Source organism: Oreochromis niloticus, linkage group LG14, assembly GCF_001858045.2.
Source record: "Oreochromis niloticus isolate F11D_XX linkage group LG14, O_niloticus_UMD_NMBU, whole genome shotgun sequence".
NCBI lineage: Eukaryota > Metazoa > Chordata > Actinopteri > Cichliformes > Cichlidae > Oreochromis > Oreochromis niloticus.
The window spans coordinates 5,019,248-5,038,587 of NC_031979.2; the positions used below are offsets into that span (position 1 = coordinate 5,019,248).

The window sequence follows — 19,340 nt, forward strand, 5'->3', positions numbered from 1 at the left end:
CAACCTTCCGATTACAAGGCGAACTCCCAACTCTTGAGCCACGATCGCCCCAGAAGTTACAGAGCGTGAGCAGAATATTATATACAGTGGCTTGCAGAAGTATTCGGCCCCCTTGAACTTTCCCACACTTTGTCACATTACAGCCACAAACATGAATCAATTTTATTGGAATTCCAGGTGAAAGACCAATACAAAGTGGTGTACACGTGAGAAGTGGAACGAAAATCATACATGATTCCAAACATTTTTTACAAATAAATAACTGAAAAGTGGGGTGTGCGTAATTATTCAGCCCCATTTGGTCTGAGTGCAGTCAGTTGCCCATAGACGTTGCCTGATGAGTGCTAATGACTAAATAGAGTGCACCTGTGTGTAATCTAATGTCAGTACAAATACAGCTGCTCTGTGAGGGCCTCAGAGGTTGTCTAAGAGAATATTGGGAGCAACAACACCATGAAGTCCAAAGAACACACCAGACAGGTCAGGGATAAAGTTATTGAGAAATTTAAAGCAGGCTTAGGCTACAAAAAGATTTCCCAAGCCTTGAACATCCCACGGAGCACTGTTCAAGCGTTCATTCAGAAATGGAAGGAGTATGGCACAACTGTAAACCTACCAAGACAAGGCCATCCACCTAAACTCACAGGCCGAACAAGGAGAGCGCTGATGAGAAATGGAGCCAAGAGGCCCATGGTGACTCTGGATGAGCTGCAGAGATCTACAGCTCAGGTGGGGGAATCTGTCCATAGGACAACTATTAGTCGTGCACTGCACAAAGTTGGCCTTTATGGAAGAGTGGCAAGAAGAAAGCCATTGTTAACAGAAAACCATAAGACGTCCCGTTTGCAGTTTGGCACAAGCCATGTGGGGGGCACAGCAAACATGTGGAAGAAGGTGCTCTGGTGAGATGAGACCAAAATGGAACTTTTTGGCCAAAATACAAAACGCTATGTGTGGCGGAAAACGAACACTGCACATCACTCTGAACACACCATCCCCACTGTCAAATATGGTGGTGGCAGCATCATGCTCTGGGGATGCTTCTCTTCAGCAGGGACAGGGAAGCTGGTCAGAGTTGATGGTAAGATGGATGGAGCCAAATACTGGGCAATCTTGGAAGAAAACCTCTTGGAGTCTGCAAAAGACTGGAGACTGGGGCGGAGGTTCACCGTCCAGCAGGACAACGACCCTAAACATAAAATCAGGGCAACAATGGAATGGTTTAAAACAAAACATATCCATGTGTTAGAATGGCCCAGTCAAAGTCCAGATCTAAATCCAATCGAGAATCTGTGGCAAGATCTGAAAACTGCTGTTCACAAACGCTGTCCATCTAATCTGACTGAGCTGGAGCTGTTTTGCAAAGAAGAATGGGCAAGGATTTCAGTCTCTAGATGTGCAAAGCTGGTAGAGACATACTCTAAAAGACTGGCAGCTGTAATTGCAGCAAAAGGTGGTTCTACAAAGTATTGACTCAGGGGGCTGAATAATTACGCACACCCCACTTTTCAATTATTTATTTGTAAAAAATGTTTGGAATCATGTATGATTTTCGTTCCACTTCTCACGTGTACACCACTTTGTATTGGTCTTTCACGTGGAATTCCAATAACATTGATTCATGTTTGTGGCTGTAATGTGACAAAATGTGGAAAAGTTCAAGGGGGCCAAATACTTTTGCAAGCCACTGTATACACACATATATAAATACAGAGACATATATAAATAAAATATACAAAGGGATAAATAGAATAAATAGGAATAAGAATACAAGTGAATTGCACATTTCAAGTATTGAAGTCTATTGCACCGTTGACTATTAACAAAAAGTATTGCACAAAAAGTATTGCACAGTGAAGTGAAGAGGCACTGCATCTTAGTTGTTCCCTCCTCCTTTGCTGTAGTGCCTCTTCACTTCACTGTGCAATACTTGTTGTGTGGGCCCTCAAAAAAAGTGTAGTGTAACAATTGATTCCTTATATTGTACAAATTTAGAAGAATTATAGTAATAGAGAAATCAGATCCACATACCTGGAGAAGCCCTTCCCACAGACAGAACAGATGTAGGGCTTGTGAACTCCCCCATCATGGGAGCGGACATGGTATGTCATGCGATCCTTCCTTTTAAACCTCTGCTGACAGATGGGACATTCAAACGGCTTTTCGTCTGAGTGTGACAGCTTGTGGCGATTGAGGTGATACACATCTCTGAAGGCCTTACCACACATGTCACAACCATGGTTCTTTTTCACCGGCTTGGGAGGCTTTTTAGGGATGCTCTGTAGTTGTTGGTGCTGCATTGGGGTCATGCTGCTAGTGCCTGTGGATGCTGATGTTGTTGCTGTAGTCAGGACACCTGTGGCTACAGTAGTTATGTATGACGGATTTCCACTATTCTCACGTGGTACAGTGGATATGAGTGGCACCATGGTAGGAGCAGTCTGAGCCTTCTTAGGCCGTGACACCATCTTAATGCCAGTGTGGCAAGACTCATGCCGCCGTAGATGGTAGCTGTCCCGGAAAGCTTTGTTGCAGTAGCCACAGATAAAGGGAGTCTTTGACTTAGGTTCCTTTTTAACCACAGCAACTGGAGCCACTTCACCACCTCCTCCAACAGCCCCACTAGCCACATTGTCTTTAAGAAGTTCTGTAGCACTGACAGGTGGTTTCTGGTCCAACGGGATTGGCAGCACTGGTTTCTGATCAGGTGGCTCTGTCCCAGAATTAAGAAGAGGCAAGAGGCTGTTTCCAGCTACTTGGTGCTGGTGATGCAGAGCCTCATTGGCTTGCTGTAATAAAAAAATAAAAATCAAGAACAGGACCTTTTAAAATTATGTTAATAGAAACACACATCATCAAGGATTAGTAAAGTTAAGAAAGTACTGTGTATCAAATTAAGAAACAATAATAGAATAATAGAACTTCATAAAATTTAAAAAAAAAAAAAAAAAATACTGATGACCACCAGTGCTACCCTATAGCCTCCTTGTAGACATACCTATAGCTATCAATTTCAAAATCCTATGCTGCCTTGTTCTCAAGTTATCACATTCACGAGATATTTAATGATTCAAAAGATTCATTAAATATGTTTGTGGTTTTCACAGTAAAAGATTCTTTTCCTACTACTACTACTACTACTACTACTGATTTTTAAGGTGACGTGTTAATACAGTATGTGGGGGGGAAAAACTAAAGCCATACATGTGCCGTTGTACTGAAATAAAGGACACCAAACAAAAGTACTCAAAAACAGCCAAATTACACCCTTGACCCCAAAAGGCATCATTACATCAAAAGATATCGTGTATGAAGCACCTCTCCCATTTATATACCCACTTTTAATAAGAAAACTGGAACGTCATGGTATCAGGGATAGTTTTAAATTGGGTTAGAGTTTTTTAAGAGACAGGAAGGAATTTGTGAAATTAAATGGTTGTTGCTCCTTATGTATGGACACTGCTTGTGGTGTACCGCAGGGGTGAGTTTTAGGCCCCAAATTCTTTCACTTATACATTGGACACTTTACAAATGTCATTAAAGCGTTAAAAATGTTACTGTTTGCTGATGATATAAACACTTTCTGCTCTGGTGATTATCTGCAGCACTTATCGGATGAGATGACTAATGAAATAATTAAATTGACGCTTTGGCCTAATAAAAAAATTAGGGGCAGCCACGACACCTCAAGTCACTACTGCGCAGTTTCTGGCTCCAAAAGTGCAACATGGCAGATTCCACAAGCAGGACATTTTGGCTTCATTTTTGTATAATGGAAAGAAGTGCAACTGGGTCATCCATCTTTTCTACAGTCATTGGTACCTATTCACCACAGGTTTCAGGTTTTTCAATAAGGTCATAGTACCTGGTACGAGGTACTAAAATAGTACCTGCTTGGATGGGTGTTCCAAGCGATCTGAGCAGGTACTAAAATGTGATGTCATCAGACTGCATGCCACCAACTGGCTGGTCAATAGTGTCATCCATGAAAACTGACATTTTTGAAAACCGGCAACAAGGGAAATGACTACAAAAACTAATGCTGTGGTCGCTGAGCATGACAAAAAGCCAAAGACCAACGAGCAGGTAGATTCTTGCCTTTACGTCTACCCTTGTTGTAGCGTTTGTTTCGTTTTTTCGTTTCACCATGGCACTGGACTGCCGCTATCGAATATTTTAGTACCGATTAATCTACTGATTATTCCATCAATTAATCGGATAAGAAATACTTTTGTCTTATTAATGAGCAATAATAAATATTCAAAAGAGAAAAAAACAAAACAAAACAGGTCTCACAAAATAAACTCCCCATTGGTTTCCATTTTAAAAAATTGCAATGTTTTTTTGTTTTATCCATTATGTTTCATTTGTTTACAAACAAACAAAAAAACCCCACTTGTAACACACTGTATTTACTCAAAAAAATTTTTATCTTTGCTCTGTCTTCTTAGAAGGCTTTATAGGTTTTTGTACATGAGCTTCTGTGCCTTAAAGTGTGTAAGTGAATAAGTGAATGAGTGAGTTTGTGTCTCTAAATCTTTAAAGGAAAATGTGGTGGCTGCAAGGAAGAGAACAACATTTTTTTTCTGGCACAACTTCACCTACTTCCAACATGCATGGAGAAGACAAAGATGTGATGACGTGAAGACTCAGCAAAAGTTAAAGTATTAGAGAATAATAAAAACAGGAAACAGAAAAAATCCAAGTAGACCAATCACATATACATAAACAAGCTAACCAATTAGCATTTAACGAGGTAGTACAGGCTGATTGGTTAATTGGTTAAGCCCCAGCCCAAATAGGTTCTGGACTGAACCACTACAGATTAAAAAAAGGGGGGAAAAATAAACAGAAACCACTTGATAGATACATGCTGTAGACTCAGAGAACTTGAAAACTATATTAGACAGAAAACATCTACCTCATATAACTTATCTTTGCCCTGAAACAGAAAGCACTGGCAGAACTTAACTAAAATTTAACCTTCTATAAAAAACTGAAATCTGACCCAACAAAGGAATATCTTAAGGAACTACAGCTGTTACTTGAACAGCGGTTTTCCTTGGTGAGATTTCTCTAAAGGAGAACACGTTTTTGTTCTTACTTTATGGCAGTGGTTCCCAAGCTTTTTTTGCCAGATCCCCCTTTGTTTTACAAGAAAAATGTTCGCGCCCCCCCCCCCCCCCCCAAACACACACATCCATATTTTGTTTACAAACTCCATTGCGGTTTATTCCACACCTCAAACATGTAGTAAACAATTAAGCAAATACAAGTAAACGGTAATAAATTACAGGTAGTAATAAAATACACTACTAACTCTTTTACGCTACGTCCACAACTACACGGGTATTTTTGAAAACGCAGTTGAGTTGAGTTGATTTTTATACAGTTGTTGTGATTTGTATTTAACAACTTTCTGATTAATTTTTGTTTCCGTTACAATATCATACTTTAATATATAATATTGTAACGGAAACAAAACATTCAAAAATTGCTCTCTTTTTTATTCGGGCTACTTAAATTTATTTTGGGCTACCAAAAACTGAAGAGTGCCTGCCCAAGGACTACCAGAGATTTTGAAATTTTGCGAGCCTTGATATTTGGCGATGCTTCATCTCCTGCTTTGCGTTTGTGTGGGAGCCCCGTCAAAAACCTGTCCATAATGCTAGCAGTGTCCAAGCGTTCTTTTTTTTAATTTCCTTTTCATACCGCGCCCCCCTGCAATGGGCCCCACACTTTGGGAACCTCTGCTTTATGGCTTTAAAAAAAATATCGAGATATATATCGTATATCGCCATCCAGCTAAAGAATATCGAGATATGAATTTTGGGTCATATCGCCCAGTCCTACTTAGTACCTTTCTGGTATATATTACCGAAAAGCCATAAAAACCTAGAACAGCCACCTGGCAGACCTATTATGTCTGGAATTGGAAGTTTAACTGAGAGAATATCAGATTTTTGTAGACTTTCACATTAAGAACTTTGTGCAAACCTTGAACCAGTTGCTATGTTACTGGAGTTTGTATAATTCTTAAATGGACACTTTGCAGGCTTTACCCTTAATTACAATACTAAAGAAATTAACTTCCATGACGTAAAAGTAACAAAAAAACGTGAAAGAGCAGATTATTTACGGATGAGAAGCAAAACAAGAGCCGCCAGGTGCTAAAAAACAACCCTTAGACTCAAACGTTAGGACAGGCTTTTCCTCGCAGCACGCCGTGTAATAAATACTCACAAAGAAAACGGCGGCCGTTACAGCCTATGTCTAAAAATGTATAGTTTCATGCATCTGTTAAAATACTCGACTCCAGCTACATGACGCGCAGCTGGAAACACTTCCCGCAAGTCAAGCTGCCCGAGATTCACATAATTTACAGAAAATGTTACATTTTTGTGATTTATATCGTTATCGGGACGATAGAATTCTTATATCGGGATATGTGATTTTGGTCATATCGCACAGCCCTATGTGGGGAATTCTTTTTTCCCCCCCTTTTTTAATCTTGAGTGGTTCAGTCCACAACCTATGGCTGTGGCTTAACCAATTTACCAGTCAGCATGTACCACCTTATTAAATGCTAATTGTTGTACAGCCAAATCATTGCAGCTCTACATAGCACGTTCTGTTGAAAGTGGCAGTAAATACACTGGAGTTGAGCTGTGATGTCATCAAGTACACTGATGTTTGCCAATTATAGAATGATCACACTACCTTCTCCTGTGTGACTGTGACTCACAGTGTGAACTTGCGAGGTACGAACTAGCAAGTACACAAGTACAAACTTGCGCATTTGAGTATTGAGAAACGGCCTTGGTTTAAACTTCGGCAGGTTGTCATTAAACCTTTTCTACAACCAGATTAGGACCAAATGTTAAAAAAAACCATACATTTTCTACCAAAAAGTTGATCAGTCCATCTGGACGTAGCATTTTCAGTGGGAGAAACGTTTCGTCACTCATCCAAGTGACTTCTTCAATGTGACCTGACTGCAGATTTCCCCAACCTTATAAAGAGTACATTTGCATGATGACTGAAACTAGCAACACCGACGAACAATGGGCTGTGCGGTCAGTTTCTTGATCATTAATATGCAAATTGTCATGACCATTGATAAACAACCACTGATCAAAGACCATTTGATCATTGATAAATGGCCATGGGTACCATTCACAGAGAGTTGTGGGGCCATCAATAACAGTATTGATTGCAACTAGTCGCGCACACCCCTAGTAAATGGTAAAATGATAAATGGCCTGTATTTGTATAGCGCTTTTACTTACTCCCTATGGACCCCAAAGCGTGGCCAAAAATATTTATCACGATATATATTTGAAAATTTGCAATAACGATATAACTGACGATATAATTGATGCGAGACAAAATACAAAATACAACTCCACAACTTTACTAGCGCAAAAAAACCATCAATTTATTTTCACTTAAACAAGCAGCTGTTTTTTATTTGCATTAAAGCTATATAAAAATTTAACAGCGCAAATGCAAATTCCTTGCTGAAAGTTTAACCAAAAGGCATTTCCAGTGGAAATGGGCTGACATATCCTGAGCATAATCATGTATAATATCCACTAAAGTTAAAAAGAGGTGTTTTGCAAGATTTAACTGAAGTGTGCCAAGCAAAAAAGTCAAATACGTATTTTTCGGACCATAAGGTGCACGGGATAATAAGGCACATTAAGCGAAACAAAACAGTCAGATAAGTCAAACTTTATTCAACTCATTCTTCTTGCTTAATCCACTTCTGTACCATTGATTCATTAATGCTGTATTCTATCACAGCTGCTCTATTGCCATGTTGTTGCAGTATATTAATGACTAACTTCATATTGTGGATAGATTTTCTCAGTTGTTCTCCTGACTTGAGTTTGGTCCATTTACAGCATCCTGCCATGCGATTGCATTTGTCCCTAACCATAAGGAACCCTCACGTTAACTTTTATCGAGTGGAAAAAAGTTAGCGTTCATCCTCCAGCCTATGCTAACATAGCCGTGTCGCTAGCGATCACGTAGCACATCATTATATACCAGCTAGCCCAACTTCAGTAACCCTACAAACATCACTGCTGTTTAGTTTTCTATCTTTATTTATGTTGGAAGTGATAGCAGAGCTTTTAATTTTTTCAGAAATCTCTCAGTCAAAACATGGTATATCATGTTTAGGTAACTAGCGAAACTAGCGAGCTAACTTTTGCTAATTTCCTGCTATCTTCTAACTCCGTTAAATTTAATAAATTCTGTTTTCATGGATGCCTGGATGTTACACTTAATTGTTACACCTGGTAAAGCAGCAATGCTGATCATTTTATTACAGATGAAACAATTTAGACAGTTTTTAACTCTCAGTGTGCCGCACTGTTCGTTTGACTTTGGGACCTGAAGTAGACGGAGTTTTGGACCCAGATTGCTCCGCAAGGCTCCTGACTATGGTAGCCGTAATGCTCAGACAATCCATCAAGCGGTGTGGCTTCGTAGCTTACCAAAGTCGTACTAAAGCATTTTTTGGCAGATTTTTGAGCACCGTGTACCACATAAAAATGGGTTCGAGGTCAGTAAACACAACCAGAATTCATACATAAGGCACACTGGATTAAAAGGTGCACTGTCGATTTTTGAGAAAATTGAAGGCTTTTACGAGCACCTTATAGTCCGACAAATACGGTAGTAACGACGGCCTGCTTGCATGTTCTACAAAACAAATGTGCTTTGGTGGGTATCTGACGGACAAACACCAAACCAGTTTCACATCACTGAAGTTGCACCATTTTTACAAACCAATTCTGGTTTATCCGTTTCACTCAACGCTTTCCCCCTTCTCATTCTCCATTGCCGCCATGCTTTTTCAGCCATGTGCGTAGGAAAACAAAGGCACTGCGCATGTGCGTTTTACCCATATTCTATCGCAATATTTTATTTTCTTATCGTTGCGTAACATTGTACAGGTATTACCGTGAACGGTATAGTATGGTCCAGCCCTATAACTCATTCTTCTTGCTTCCTTCACTTCCGTACCATTGATTCATTAATCTTGAATTCTCTCGCAGCTGCTCTATTCCCATTTTCTAATGCATGACTGATAGAGTTTGAAATCCATTTCGTAAGCATGTCTCTTAAAAGGTGCCATTTTGGGGTCCTTCATACACACAATACGGTATTTATTATGAAGCACGGTACATATTACTCTGCGAGGCTCCTGACTACCATAGCTGTAATACTCGAGCAATCCATCAAGTGGTGCTGCTTCAAAACTTACCAAAGTCATACTAAAATATTTCGACAGATTTTTGAGTGCCATGTACCAAATAAAATCATAAAATCAGCGGTCAGTAAGCACAACCAGAATTCATACATAAGGCACACATTTGTATGAATTCTGTATGTTAAGTACACCTTATAGTCCAAAAAATACGGTACTGAATAAGTTCTTGTGCTTCAAGTGCTTCGCTGAGCTGAAATTTAAACTTAAAATATGATATGGGCATAATGTGTGTCTGTTGTTGACCACACAGAGACTTTCAGAGTTGCAGAGATTTTTTCTTTTTTACTCAAACGCCTGGACGCACTGGTGCTCCCAGCCATTTTTTATTTTTTATTTTTTTTTTACAAATAAGAAAGGAACCATAAACACTGACATTTCGACCCTGTGTAAAGTTTATAAAGCACAGATGTTTCGAAACACTGCCCCAAAGTGTGGTTCAAAACCCCACATTATGTGATTACAGCTAACTCAGATTTTGGTGCAATTCATCCCGGTTTCAACAGGTGGCTTACCAGCTGCTTCGTGGCTGTTTTTGACAATGTAGAGCAAAACCTGATGACACTGCAAACTCACAGAAAGCCAACCCAGCCTGAAAGCAACTGGAAAACTAATATTTTTCCATACAAACATTTACATATGTCAAATAGCCATTGATAGTTTTCTTATTCATTTTAAATTTCCATAAGCATTATCAGCCACACTCGATTAAACATCTTCCACACTGATTGCTGTGGCCTATGCTTAACCTACCTAATAGGGCTGCACGAAAATGACAACGATTTAAAAAAAAAAAGAAAAAAAAAAAAAGACGACGACGATTGTACCGCATTTTGATCCAGGACGTAATCTGCATGAAAACAAGCGCTCACTCTTCCTGCTCAACAAATGACAAGGGCGGGACCTTATACCACGTGATACAGAAGCTGTGCCGTGTGATGCTCAAATTGGCAGGGAGAAAACAACGGAGAACACGTCAGGGATGACGAGAAAGTGACAGGAGAAAATCCGTCCCGGTCAACCACCCAAACATCAATAACGGTAACCTTATACAGCGCTTCCCTATACATGTCGAACTCCCGCAGGCACAAAGAAATTACGGAGGCTATTACTTATCACCTGACCAAAGATATGGCTCCCATCAACACTGTGCAAAACGAGGGATTTAGGAAAATGATCAACACCCTAGACAAACGCTACACAGTGCCGTCCCGCAACTATTTTTCAAATGTTGTACTACCTGCTCTATACACGCAGTGTCAAGCAACGGTGGAGACGGAATTTCAAGCAGTACAACATTTTGCCGCAACCACAAAATGTGAGGCATTTATTGTTTTTATGTTTATTTATTGTTTTTATGTTCAGTCTCAACTGTTACGAAGTTGATGTGCAGTTAATAAGTGCAATAAATATTTATATTGGAAAAGAAAATCGTGAGAGAATCGTGATCTCAATTCTAAGCAAAAAAATCGTGATTCTCATTTTATGCAAAATCTTGCAGCCCTACTACCTAATAAAGTAGGCAACATTCAAATCCTCAAAACTTATCAAAATATAAATAAAAATTAGCAACCTTTTCTCAATATATTTTATTTTATAAACTGGTTTGTTGTGCAATGCACTGAATTAATTAACACAATGTAATATTGGCATTACATTATTTAACTATTTCGTGCCTGCATATTATGTGCTTATGTTTTTTATGTTGATGTGATTGATTTTGTTGTAGTGTGAACGACTGTCAGGTGACTTCTGCTGCAACCCTGGTATAGTATGTAGCCATGTTTAGAATTTTGCGATGCTCACCAAATATAATTTTCAATATGTGATCATAGCCACAATGGCCAGCAGGTCTCCCTGTCAAGATAGCTGTAGAACTGATTCAAAACCTTGGCACAATCCCAGCGTAATTGCTTTGACTATTTCACTGATTTACAAAGCCTCACTTTACCCATCATGACTATTTAGTACCACATTTGTATTAGCATTTTAGCAATTGCCATCGGTCCGCCAAATACCTCCTTTCCGAGCAACAACAAGTAGAGTAGACTGCTGGATAGTGTAGCGGTAAGACTAAACACCTATGGAGCGGGAATCGCAAGTTCAATTCCCACCTGGTATCCAGTACCAGTACCTGGCTAGACCAGGACCTTTACTTAAAACCAAGCCCTGTAATGGCGCGGCTACCGCCGCAGCTCAGACAAAAGCATGTTGTACTCTGTATGATTGTGTATGTTACAAGCTGTTTTATCATGCTGCTCCAAAGATCTTTATACAAATCTTCTAAGCTAAACATTAAATATGAGGAAGAAGCTTGGAAATAAAGAAAAAAAAATGCCACAACTGCCACTGTTACTGCAATGTATAGGTTAATGATATGGTAAGAGTCCTATTTGACAAACTTTTGGCATGTCTACAAATCTTATATATATGCAGGTAAATACTGTCTTGCTGTTTATATTCAGATCTCAAGAAAAGACTAGAATAAATAAATATATAAATATTACATAGGCATGGATAGTTTTCAAAGACATTTACTAGATTATGATTTTTTGTAAACCAACACAATGCTTTAAAAATCTAACTACTGCTAATATGACCAGGAGTTCAGACATAACCAACAGGAGGACCATAGTTGCTCTATCAAATGAAACAATCATAACAGAATTATTTAAAAGTCTTAAATATCTAATGACACAGAGCATAGGATGCAATTCTCTTCAGAGAACTGCGCTAGACATGCTACATTAAGCTGTCCTAATTTTAAAATGCATATGTAATATTTATACATTATATATATTCTAAACAGCAAACATCTGTTTAATTTGGAACAGAAAATAAATAAATACATTAGAGCCAAGTTTCCAGTCATTCATGCTCAATTTATAGTTCTACAGTGAACCTATGTAGTCCACTCACCAGACCAATGAATCTGCCAGCACTTATAGCTGTGCAGGCTGCCTCAACTGCAAAATAGTCTGCAGTCCACACTATTACATATAAAGCGAGGTGCACATCAGGTTATGGCACAGGGTTTCTTAAAGTTTTGCAGTTAAGATGTACACAAAGTGTAGATTTAATACCAGTTGTTTAGAGAACATGAGACACTAAAAAATATAGTGTGTGTCAGTTATACTCAAACAGATACAAAGTTGACTGCGGACAGTAAAAATTAAGCAAAAATAAAATACCGACCTTCTATTACATAATATGGGATTATTTCATAAAAGTTCATTTATTCTGCATATAGACTATATACAATTTACAACCTCCTTTTCGTTTCTCAAAACAAGATTAAATGATCAAACAGCATGTGAACTTATTTACAAAACAAAGAACCAGATTACTTTAAACTTTATTTTTCTAGTTTTTAAGTCGTGGCTACTGATCATTGATAAGATAAAGGGTAAACTTTGGAGTCTTGAATGTGATTTAATCACTTCTCTTAGCGTGCTAAGTAGCCCTTTAGTTCTAGTGCTAGGGTTAGCTAACTTCTTGTTAACGGGGCCATTCAAGAGCTTAAGCTCCCCACCGCTTTCTTGCTTTGTTAACCCTCTGTACTATTGCAATAATAGCCACGGTGCACACGGGAAAAGTGTCTGGTTAGCAAATCCGTTAGCCTATTAGCTTAGCTTACCTATATACAATAGCAAAAGCTTTGCTTAAAGCTAATTTGCTAGCGCGCGCATCACCAACATCGGAGCTACAAATCAGCTTTATAGTCACATAATGTGACCATTAAGCTGTGAATGGTACAAACTGAAAATCATGAACCGACACAGATTTCTGTCCATTTAACTGATACCAAGACTATGCCGTATCTAAGTTGACAACACAAAGTCCGGAGCTCTTCGACAAAGCTAGTTAGCAGTTTGTTACAGGAAACCACTCAGCGGAGCTATCTAGCAGGGTATCGCTAACACCTTTGTTTTTCTTGGCTAACTCTTAGTAATTTCAGAAACGGATAAAACCCATTTAGCAAACAATATTTACAAATATTTATGCTTTATAGTTAACGTTTATGGAGACTATGCCACTTACTTGAAATAAAAACGTACTCCAGCTCGGTTCCATTGCAACACTTGGGCTAAAATCTGAAGGAAGCCTATAAGGAATCTACAACAAAGCAGCTAAACATGGCAGCGACAACTTCCTGTAACCCCAAGGGCTAAATCAAGTCCAATATACTTTTTTAAAACTTTACTTTAAATATTTCCCCTTTCATATAGTTAACTTATATTTTGTCACTAGAGACTGAAAAATATGTTACAAGACAGATGTACTTAAACATGCAACATACCTGCTGCTGAATCAAACTGTGCTGTATGTACTATTTTTTTATATCTCTCTCTCCTTCTCTCTCAGTTAGTCAGTCTTTATGTATGTACTGTTTATAGTAACAAATAACAAATTATCTATTCCTTATTTATTCCATAATTTAATCCAACATCTCTGGACCCTGCACAACTGCACCATAAACATAAATATACAATATATGTTTCTATTGTAAATATTGTCTGTTTTCTATTATGTTACATTGAGAACTAAGAAATAGCCAGGCCAGCTTTACTGACCAAAAATATCTACACATATTCTTGGTCAGTAAAGCTGGTTTTGATAGATGTCCCAAATAATTTGTAATTACCTGGTAATGGTCTACCAAGTAATTCACTCGCTTGGGAATGGAGTGAACCCAGAATCTTCGTTTCTAGCTTTTCTTGTTTACAGACATCAGGACCAACTCATCTTGCGTGATGTTGACTTCATTCTTTTTTCACAGTAAGGTTTTTGAGGATCATCTTTTGGCAAAAGCGCGACATTCAGCGACTGATTCAGATCCAGAAAATTTGGAAGTTCATGATGTTTTTTTGTTACACGCTCAATGTGTAAAGGCCTTTGATCCAAAATTGATAGTTGAGCCTGAAATCAAACATGGCACAAATTCCTCTAATTAATCAACCATTTACTTGCTAAATGCTAAAAACTTATAAAAGTTATTTGCACTGCAAAAAAGCGATACAAAATTCATTGTATTCATAATTTTCCGGATCTGAACTTACTGTGTAACGTATATACAGAACTTTAGTGATTCTGTGATTTACTATAATAAATCACAGAATGCTCACTTACATGTTTAGCTTTTTTCACAGAACTCACAGAGAGTAACCGATCTCAGAGCAGTGAAAGCAGAACCAGCCCAATAGATCCAAACCCAGGATTTTCTTGTGAGGCAGCAGTACTGACCAGTTCACCAACAAATCAGCCAAATTTAAATCAGGCAATCTTCCGTTTTATTAGATATAAGATCACTTATCAATTATTTTTGAATAAATGTACTCAGTTCATTCTATTTTACTATGATTTATGATGTTGTTCACTGTTCAACTGTTGTTTTTTTAATTTTATCCTGCTTTGCTGAAGCTAAATCAGCCTTTTTGAAGTTTGAGAACAAGACATAATTCATTCGAGAAGCTGCTCTTGAACACTTCCCCAGCACAATTATTTCCACTGTTAAGGCCCTTGTGACAAGAGAAGAGAGTCTGTGTTATGATCTACAGAGTCTGGGACTTGATTACACATGCAAAAACCAAAACATTTTTTTCCCTTTTGAACTCAGCTGCTGTATGCTATCAAAGGATACAACAGATGTGAACATACTGACTCCAGCTGAAACCTGCTATAGTCTAGAAAGTAACAAAATATGTCTGTAACTTGTACTGTTCGAGGTGGTTCAAGCAGAGCCTTTGCAAAGACCTGCATTATGTTTACTTTCCAGCCTGTTCCATATGCTTTTTGTTTTACAGTTCCCGGGTGTTCAGAAAATGAGCCCACTCATTGTGCTTTGTTGTATTGTACATTGCCAGCCTTTTTGTAAAATAGCACAATGTCAGCTTCAGATAGACTGGCTTAATGTGTGTGATCGGTCTATTCTCTCTGTCCACACAGCGGGATTCAATTCATCAACATTTTAAATCAAAAATAGCCATGCAAATGGTGCAGTAAAGGCTACATTATGAGGATTTATGCTGCAAACTTAAGGTTAGGTGAGTTCAAATGGGATTCTATTGAGTTCAAATGCTGCTTTTTCATGGTTTTATTTTTTAACACTTCTCTGAGTCTACTAAAAAATGCACTACAAAGTATGTTATTGTCCAGGAAGAAAATTGAAAATGACCAAAATTTGGGTATCCTAAGGTAAAGTTTTCACTATATGATTTGTTGTTATTCATATAAAGATTTTAAATGAGAGCTTTCAGTAGATTATAAATAAATTAAAACATTTTAGAAAAAAATAACCACCAGAGTTAAGATAAATGTGTAAATAGCTTTTTCTACAATAATTATAATGAGCTAAATACTGCAAAAAAAAAAAAAGTTAAAAAAGAAAACTGAGATGAGTTCCAGTAAAATCCACCATTTTAGGGTTGAGAGTGGACCTCTTGATATATTTCTTTTGAAGGGGGGGGGGAAATCCCCATGACTATAAAAGAATAATATTACTAGTGTCAGACATTCAGTTTCACAATACTTCATGCTGTATTGATTTGCCTGAGCATGCATGATCAGTAATGTGGTTAAACTGCTGAATACGCTTAGTCAACCAGTCCTATATTTTAACAAGTAAAAGTGTTTTGGGTGAAGATGTAAAACTATTCAAGGTACAAAAAAAGTCACCTGAACAATTTTATATGATTTTATTTTAATTTTAATATTATTTATTTATGTTAAGGTTTAACTGAAAGGTGAAATAGAGCTTTAAAACAGATAAACAAAAACCTTTGGCCATTTGATTTGATTTGGGTTTATTTGTCTGTTTGTAAATTTTAATTTCCCAAAAAACCCTAGCCCTAGCCCTAAACTAATAAAACTCTCAGAGTTTTATACAAAGATTCTAGGTTTGACAGCCGCAGCTAAGAGCAAAGATGATAGACAGTAAAATTCTAAAATATAATTCAATAGTCATATCACTGAGATCAATGAAAAATACTTCCAGCTCCTATATTCATCACATAAAAGTTAGGAAATGAAACAGTTCAGTGTCCCACTTGCAAAAAGGAATAAAACATACTGTCCAAATTTCAACAGGGAACAGCAGTTGTCCCCCCAGACCCAACACCCTCTATGTAATAGGCTGACAATCACCCAAGCCTCACCAATATTAATTATATATTTCACAGAATAATAGCAAAATGCCTACTATACATTTTTTTTAATCTAAACCATCTTAAGTCTGGGGCACATACCTGCAGACAGAGAAATATGACAGCACTGTTTTCAGTGTGGAATATAAACAGTGTAGATTATGAGTACAGTCAGATACACCTGCCCTCAATTAACCCAAGCCAATCACAGCGATTGGCTGACCAATTGTGAAACACACAAAGCCATTTCCCACAGCAAATATGGAGATGAGCTTATGAAGGTGAGTTACTATATAGGCTGCACTGTAGTCTACCATGTTACAAGAGAAATGTACAACATTTTCCGCTGAAATGAAGTGGAGCAGAAGTAGAAATTAACACATTAAGTACATATTTAAGACATATTTACATATTTTCATATTTAAGTGTAAGTTCTTCAAATTTGTGCTTAAAGTTTTTAGTTAAGAGTTAACAGTTTTCAATAAATGAACTAAGTTATGGTGACAAACCACTCAGAACTGTTGAAAGGGCTCTTTCAGCTCTCTAAAACAGTTAGATGTTTCTAAAATCATAATTGTGAAACTGTGATGCTTCAACAGACTTGACTGTAATGAGAATATTTATATATTTTAATTGCTCAGTGATAACAAAAAAGTGTTTTTACATTATTGTATATATAATGTATTTAAAATATAATATATACTATAATGTAATATATACAGTAGTAAGTTAATATAAGTTAAATTTTTTTCCAGAGTTTTCAACTACATATCAGTGTAGTGGTAAGACTACACACCTCTGGAGTGAGGGTCGCAAGTTCGATTCCCACCCGGTATCCAGTAAGGGTCCTGGCTATACCCCCCATGCTAAAAACCAGCCCTGGAGTGGCGCAGCTACGTCCGCAGTTCAGGACACAAGCATTTCACTGCATGTTCACTATATGTTGTACTGTGTATATGACAAACAAAATTTGCATTATTGTAGAGTGGAAAGTCTGCCTAGTCTGAGTACACCCTACATTGTCCTATTATTAATGGCCCCTTTTACTTTCTGTCTAAGATTAAGCCATGGGTGACTGGTCCATACTTGGTCGCTTTCTGTCTGAAGTCCAGAACCACTCTACAGTGATAGGCAAGATCTGGCTCACTATGCTGCTCATTTTCCGTATTCTGCTGGTAGCCTTGGTGGGTGATGCTGTCTACAGTGACGAGCAGTCCAAATTCACCTGTAACACCCAACAGCCTGGATGCAACAACGTCTGTTATGACACATTTGCTCCTGTTTCACATCTACGGTTCTGGGTCTTCCAAATTGTACTCGTCTCTACTCCATCTATTTTCTACATAGTTTTTGTACTGCATAAGATTGCTAAGGATGAGAAGCTTGATGGACAGAGGACACAGCTGCTATCCCAGAGAATTCCCAAGCAAAGGTCTGGGGAAATTAGGAAAGATGGCATGGAAGCACTAAAGGTCAACATCCCCACTTACTACCCTCATTACAGTGGGGAATGGAATACAAGTGAGAGGGAAGATATAAAGAAAAGCCTTCTGGAAGAAGCTTATGATGAAATGGGAGAGGACCCCACCCAGCAGTCCAACCAGATTCTTCTTATTTACATTCTTCATGTATTACTACGATCTGTACTGGAGATCACCTTCCTGGTGGGCCAGTACTTCTTGTTTGGGTTTGAAGTGCCTCACCTGTATCGCTGTGACTCGTATCCTTGCCCTACTCGTACAGACTGCTTTGTATCACGTGCCACTGAGAAGACCATCTTCCTGAACTTTATGTTCAGCATCAGCTTGGGCTGTTTCATCCTTAACATTGCAGAGCTCCACTACCTGGGGTGGATTTATATTTTTCGCATACTCTGCTCAGCTTGCTCCACCTGCTGCCGTCAGGAGCAGAATCCTGTCAAATTATACTCAAACCATAACCCCCTGATGCTGCAGCTCAGGCATTCTGTGAGGGGTCAGGTGTTTCTGCAGACTCCAACAACCATCGCGCAGGAAAAGAAAGGAAGCCTACTTGGACATGCCCCAGCTATCTCATTTGAAACAGACTCAACTGTGGAATGCACCTCCAAGAGAAGTCCAGACAGCAAAGACAAAGTAAAAGTTAAACTGGCTAATATGGCCAGGCTGGGATGGACTAGGAAGTCTTGGCTATGAGAGAGAAATTTTTTGTATTTGTATTATTTTGTAAAAAAAAAAAAAAAACTGACTGAAAAGGGAACTAAGGCCTAGCGTACCCCTTTTTTTTTTTTTTAATTGCTTTTCATTTAAATAATTGAATATATTATGGGAGGGACTTTCTGTGTGGGGCTCTACTATTAGTTTTAGCTATTGTGAAATGTAGCGTTCTAAAATAACCCAGCTAATACCTCTTAAACACCAAAAGTACATCATTATGCAAAGAACACTGGGATCCTGGAATGATATTACTAGACACTGTAATAACTCATAACTGGACAGGGGAAATTTCATTTGGGGTATCTTGTATCCAAAACTTTAATATTTTAACATTTTGAGATCCAAGAGTTCAAAAACTATGAAAAAAATCACAATGCAAATGATTTAATCACTATATACAATTGACAGTTGCAAGTTTCACAGAGACATGTATAAACAGTTTTTAAAAAATTGAAATATGATGAATTGCTAATGCTAATTTAAGTCTGTATGTACAACTTTGCTACACTTTGGCTTTAAAACTTGTGTAGATTTTTATTATTGGAGTGTATAGTAGGTGAATGTTGAGGGGGCTGTAATCTGCATTGTCAGTTGGGTTCTTAGAATTGTTATAGACTGCCTTGTGTTGCTCCTTATATATATTTCTTTGAGTGTGTTTCTGGTGCACTATCCAGTGAAACGTCACTTATTTCTTTTGCACTTTGTAAACCTTGGCAATCACCA

General features: G+C 38.1%; 2 protein-coding genes across 6 annotated transcripts in view; one reads left to right on the forward strand and one right to left on the reverse strand.

Annotated features, from left to right (window-relative positions):
* Positions 1–13,453, reverse strand: part of LOC100709662 (vascular endothelial zinc finger 1) — a 45,609-nt gene extending 32,156 nt beyond the window's left edge. For all 5 annotated transcript variants that reach the window (XM_005465393.4, XM_013267337.3, XM_005465392.4 and 2 more), the window contains exons 1-2: positions 13,322–13,453; positions 2,032–2,789 (exon numbers count right to left, since the gene is read on the reverse strand). In XM_005465393.4, the coding sequence (XP_005465450.1) occupies positions 2,032–2,789; positions 13,322–13,354 (791 nt within the window). In that variant the 5' untranslated portion in view covers positions 13,355–13,453. The remainder of the gene's footprint in view (positions 1–2,031; positions 2,790–13,321) is intronic.
* A 3,787-nt stretch (positions 13,454–17,240) lies between these two features.
* On the forward strand, positions 17,241–18,596 carry LOC100709936 (gap junction delta-2 protein). The gene has a single exon (XM_003459721.2). It carries the CDS (start codon positions 17,490–17,492, stop codon positions 18,594–18,596), a length of 1,107 nt encoding a protein of 368 aa, XP_003459769.1. The 5' UTR covers positions 17,241–17,489.
* The last annotated feature ends 744 nt before the right edge of the window (positions 18,597–19,340 follow it).

Excerpts from the sequence above, each read along its gene's own strand:
- LOC100709936 (XM_003459721.2), top strand. The coding sequence starts at position 17,490 with ATGGGTGACTGGTCCATACTTGGTCGCTTTCTGTCTGAAGTCCAGAAC.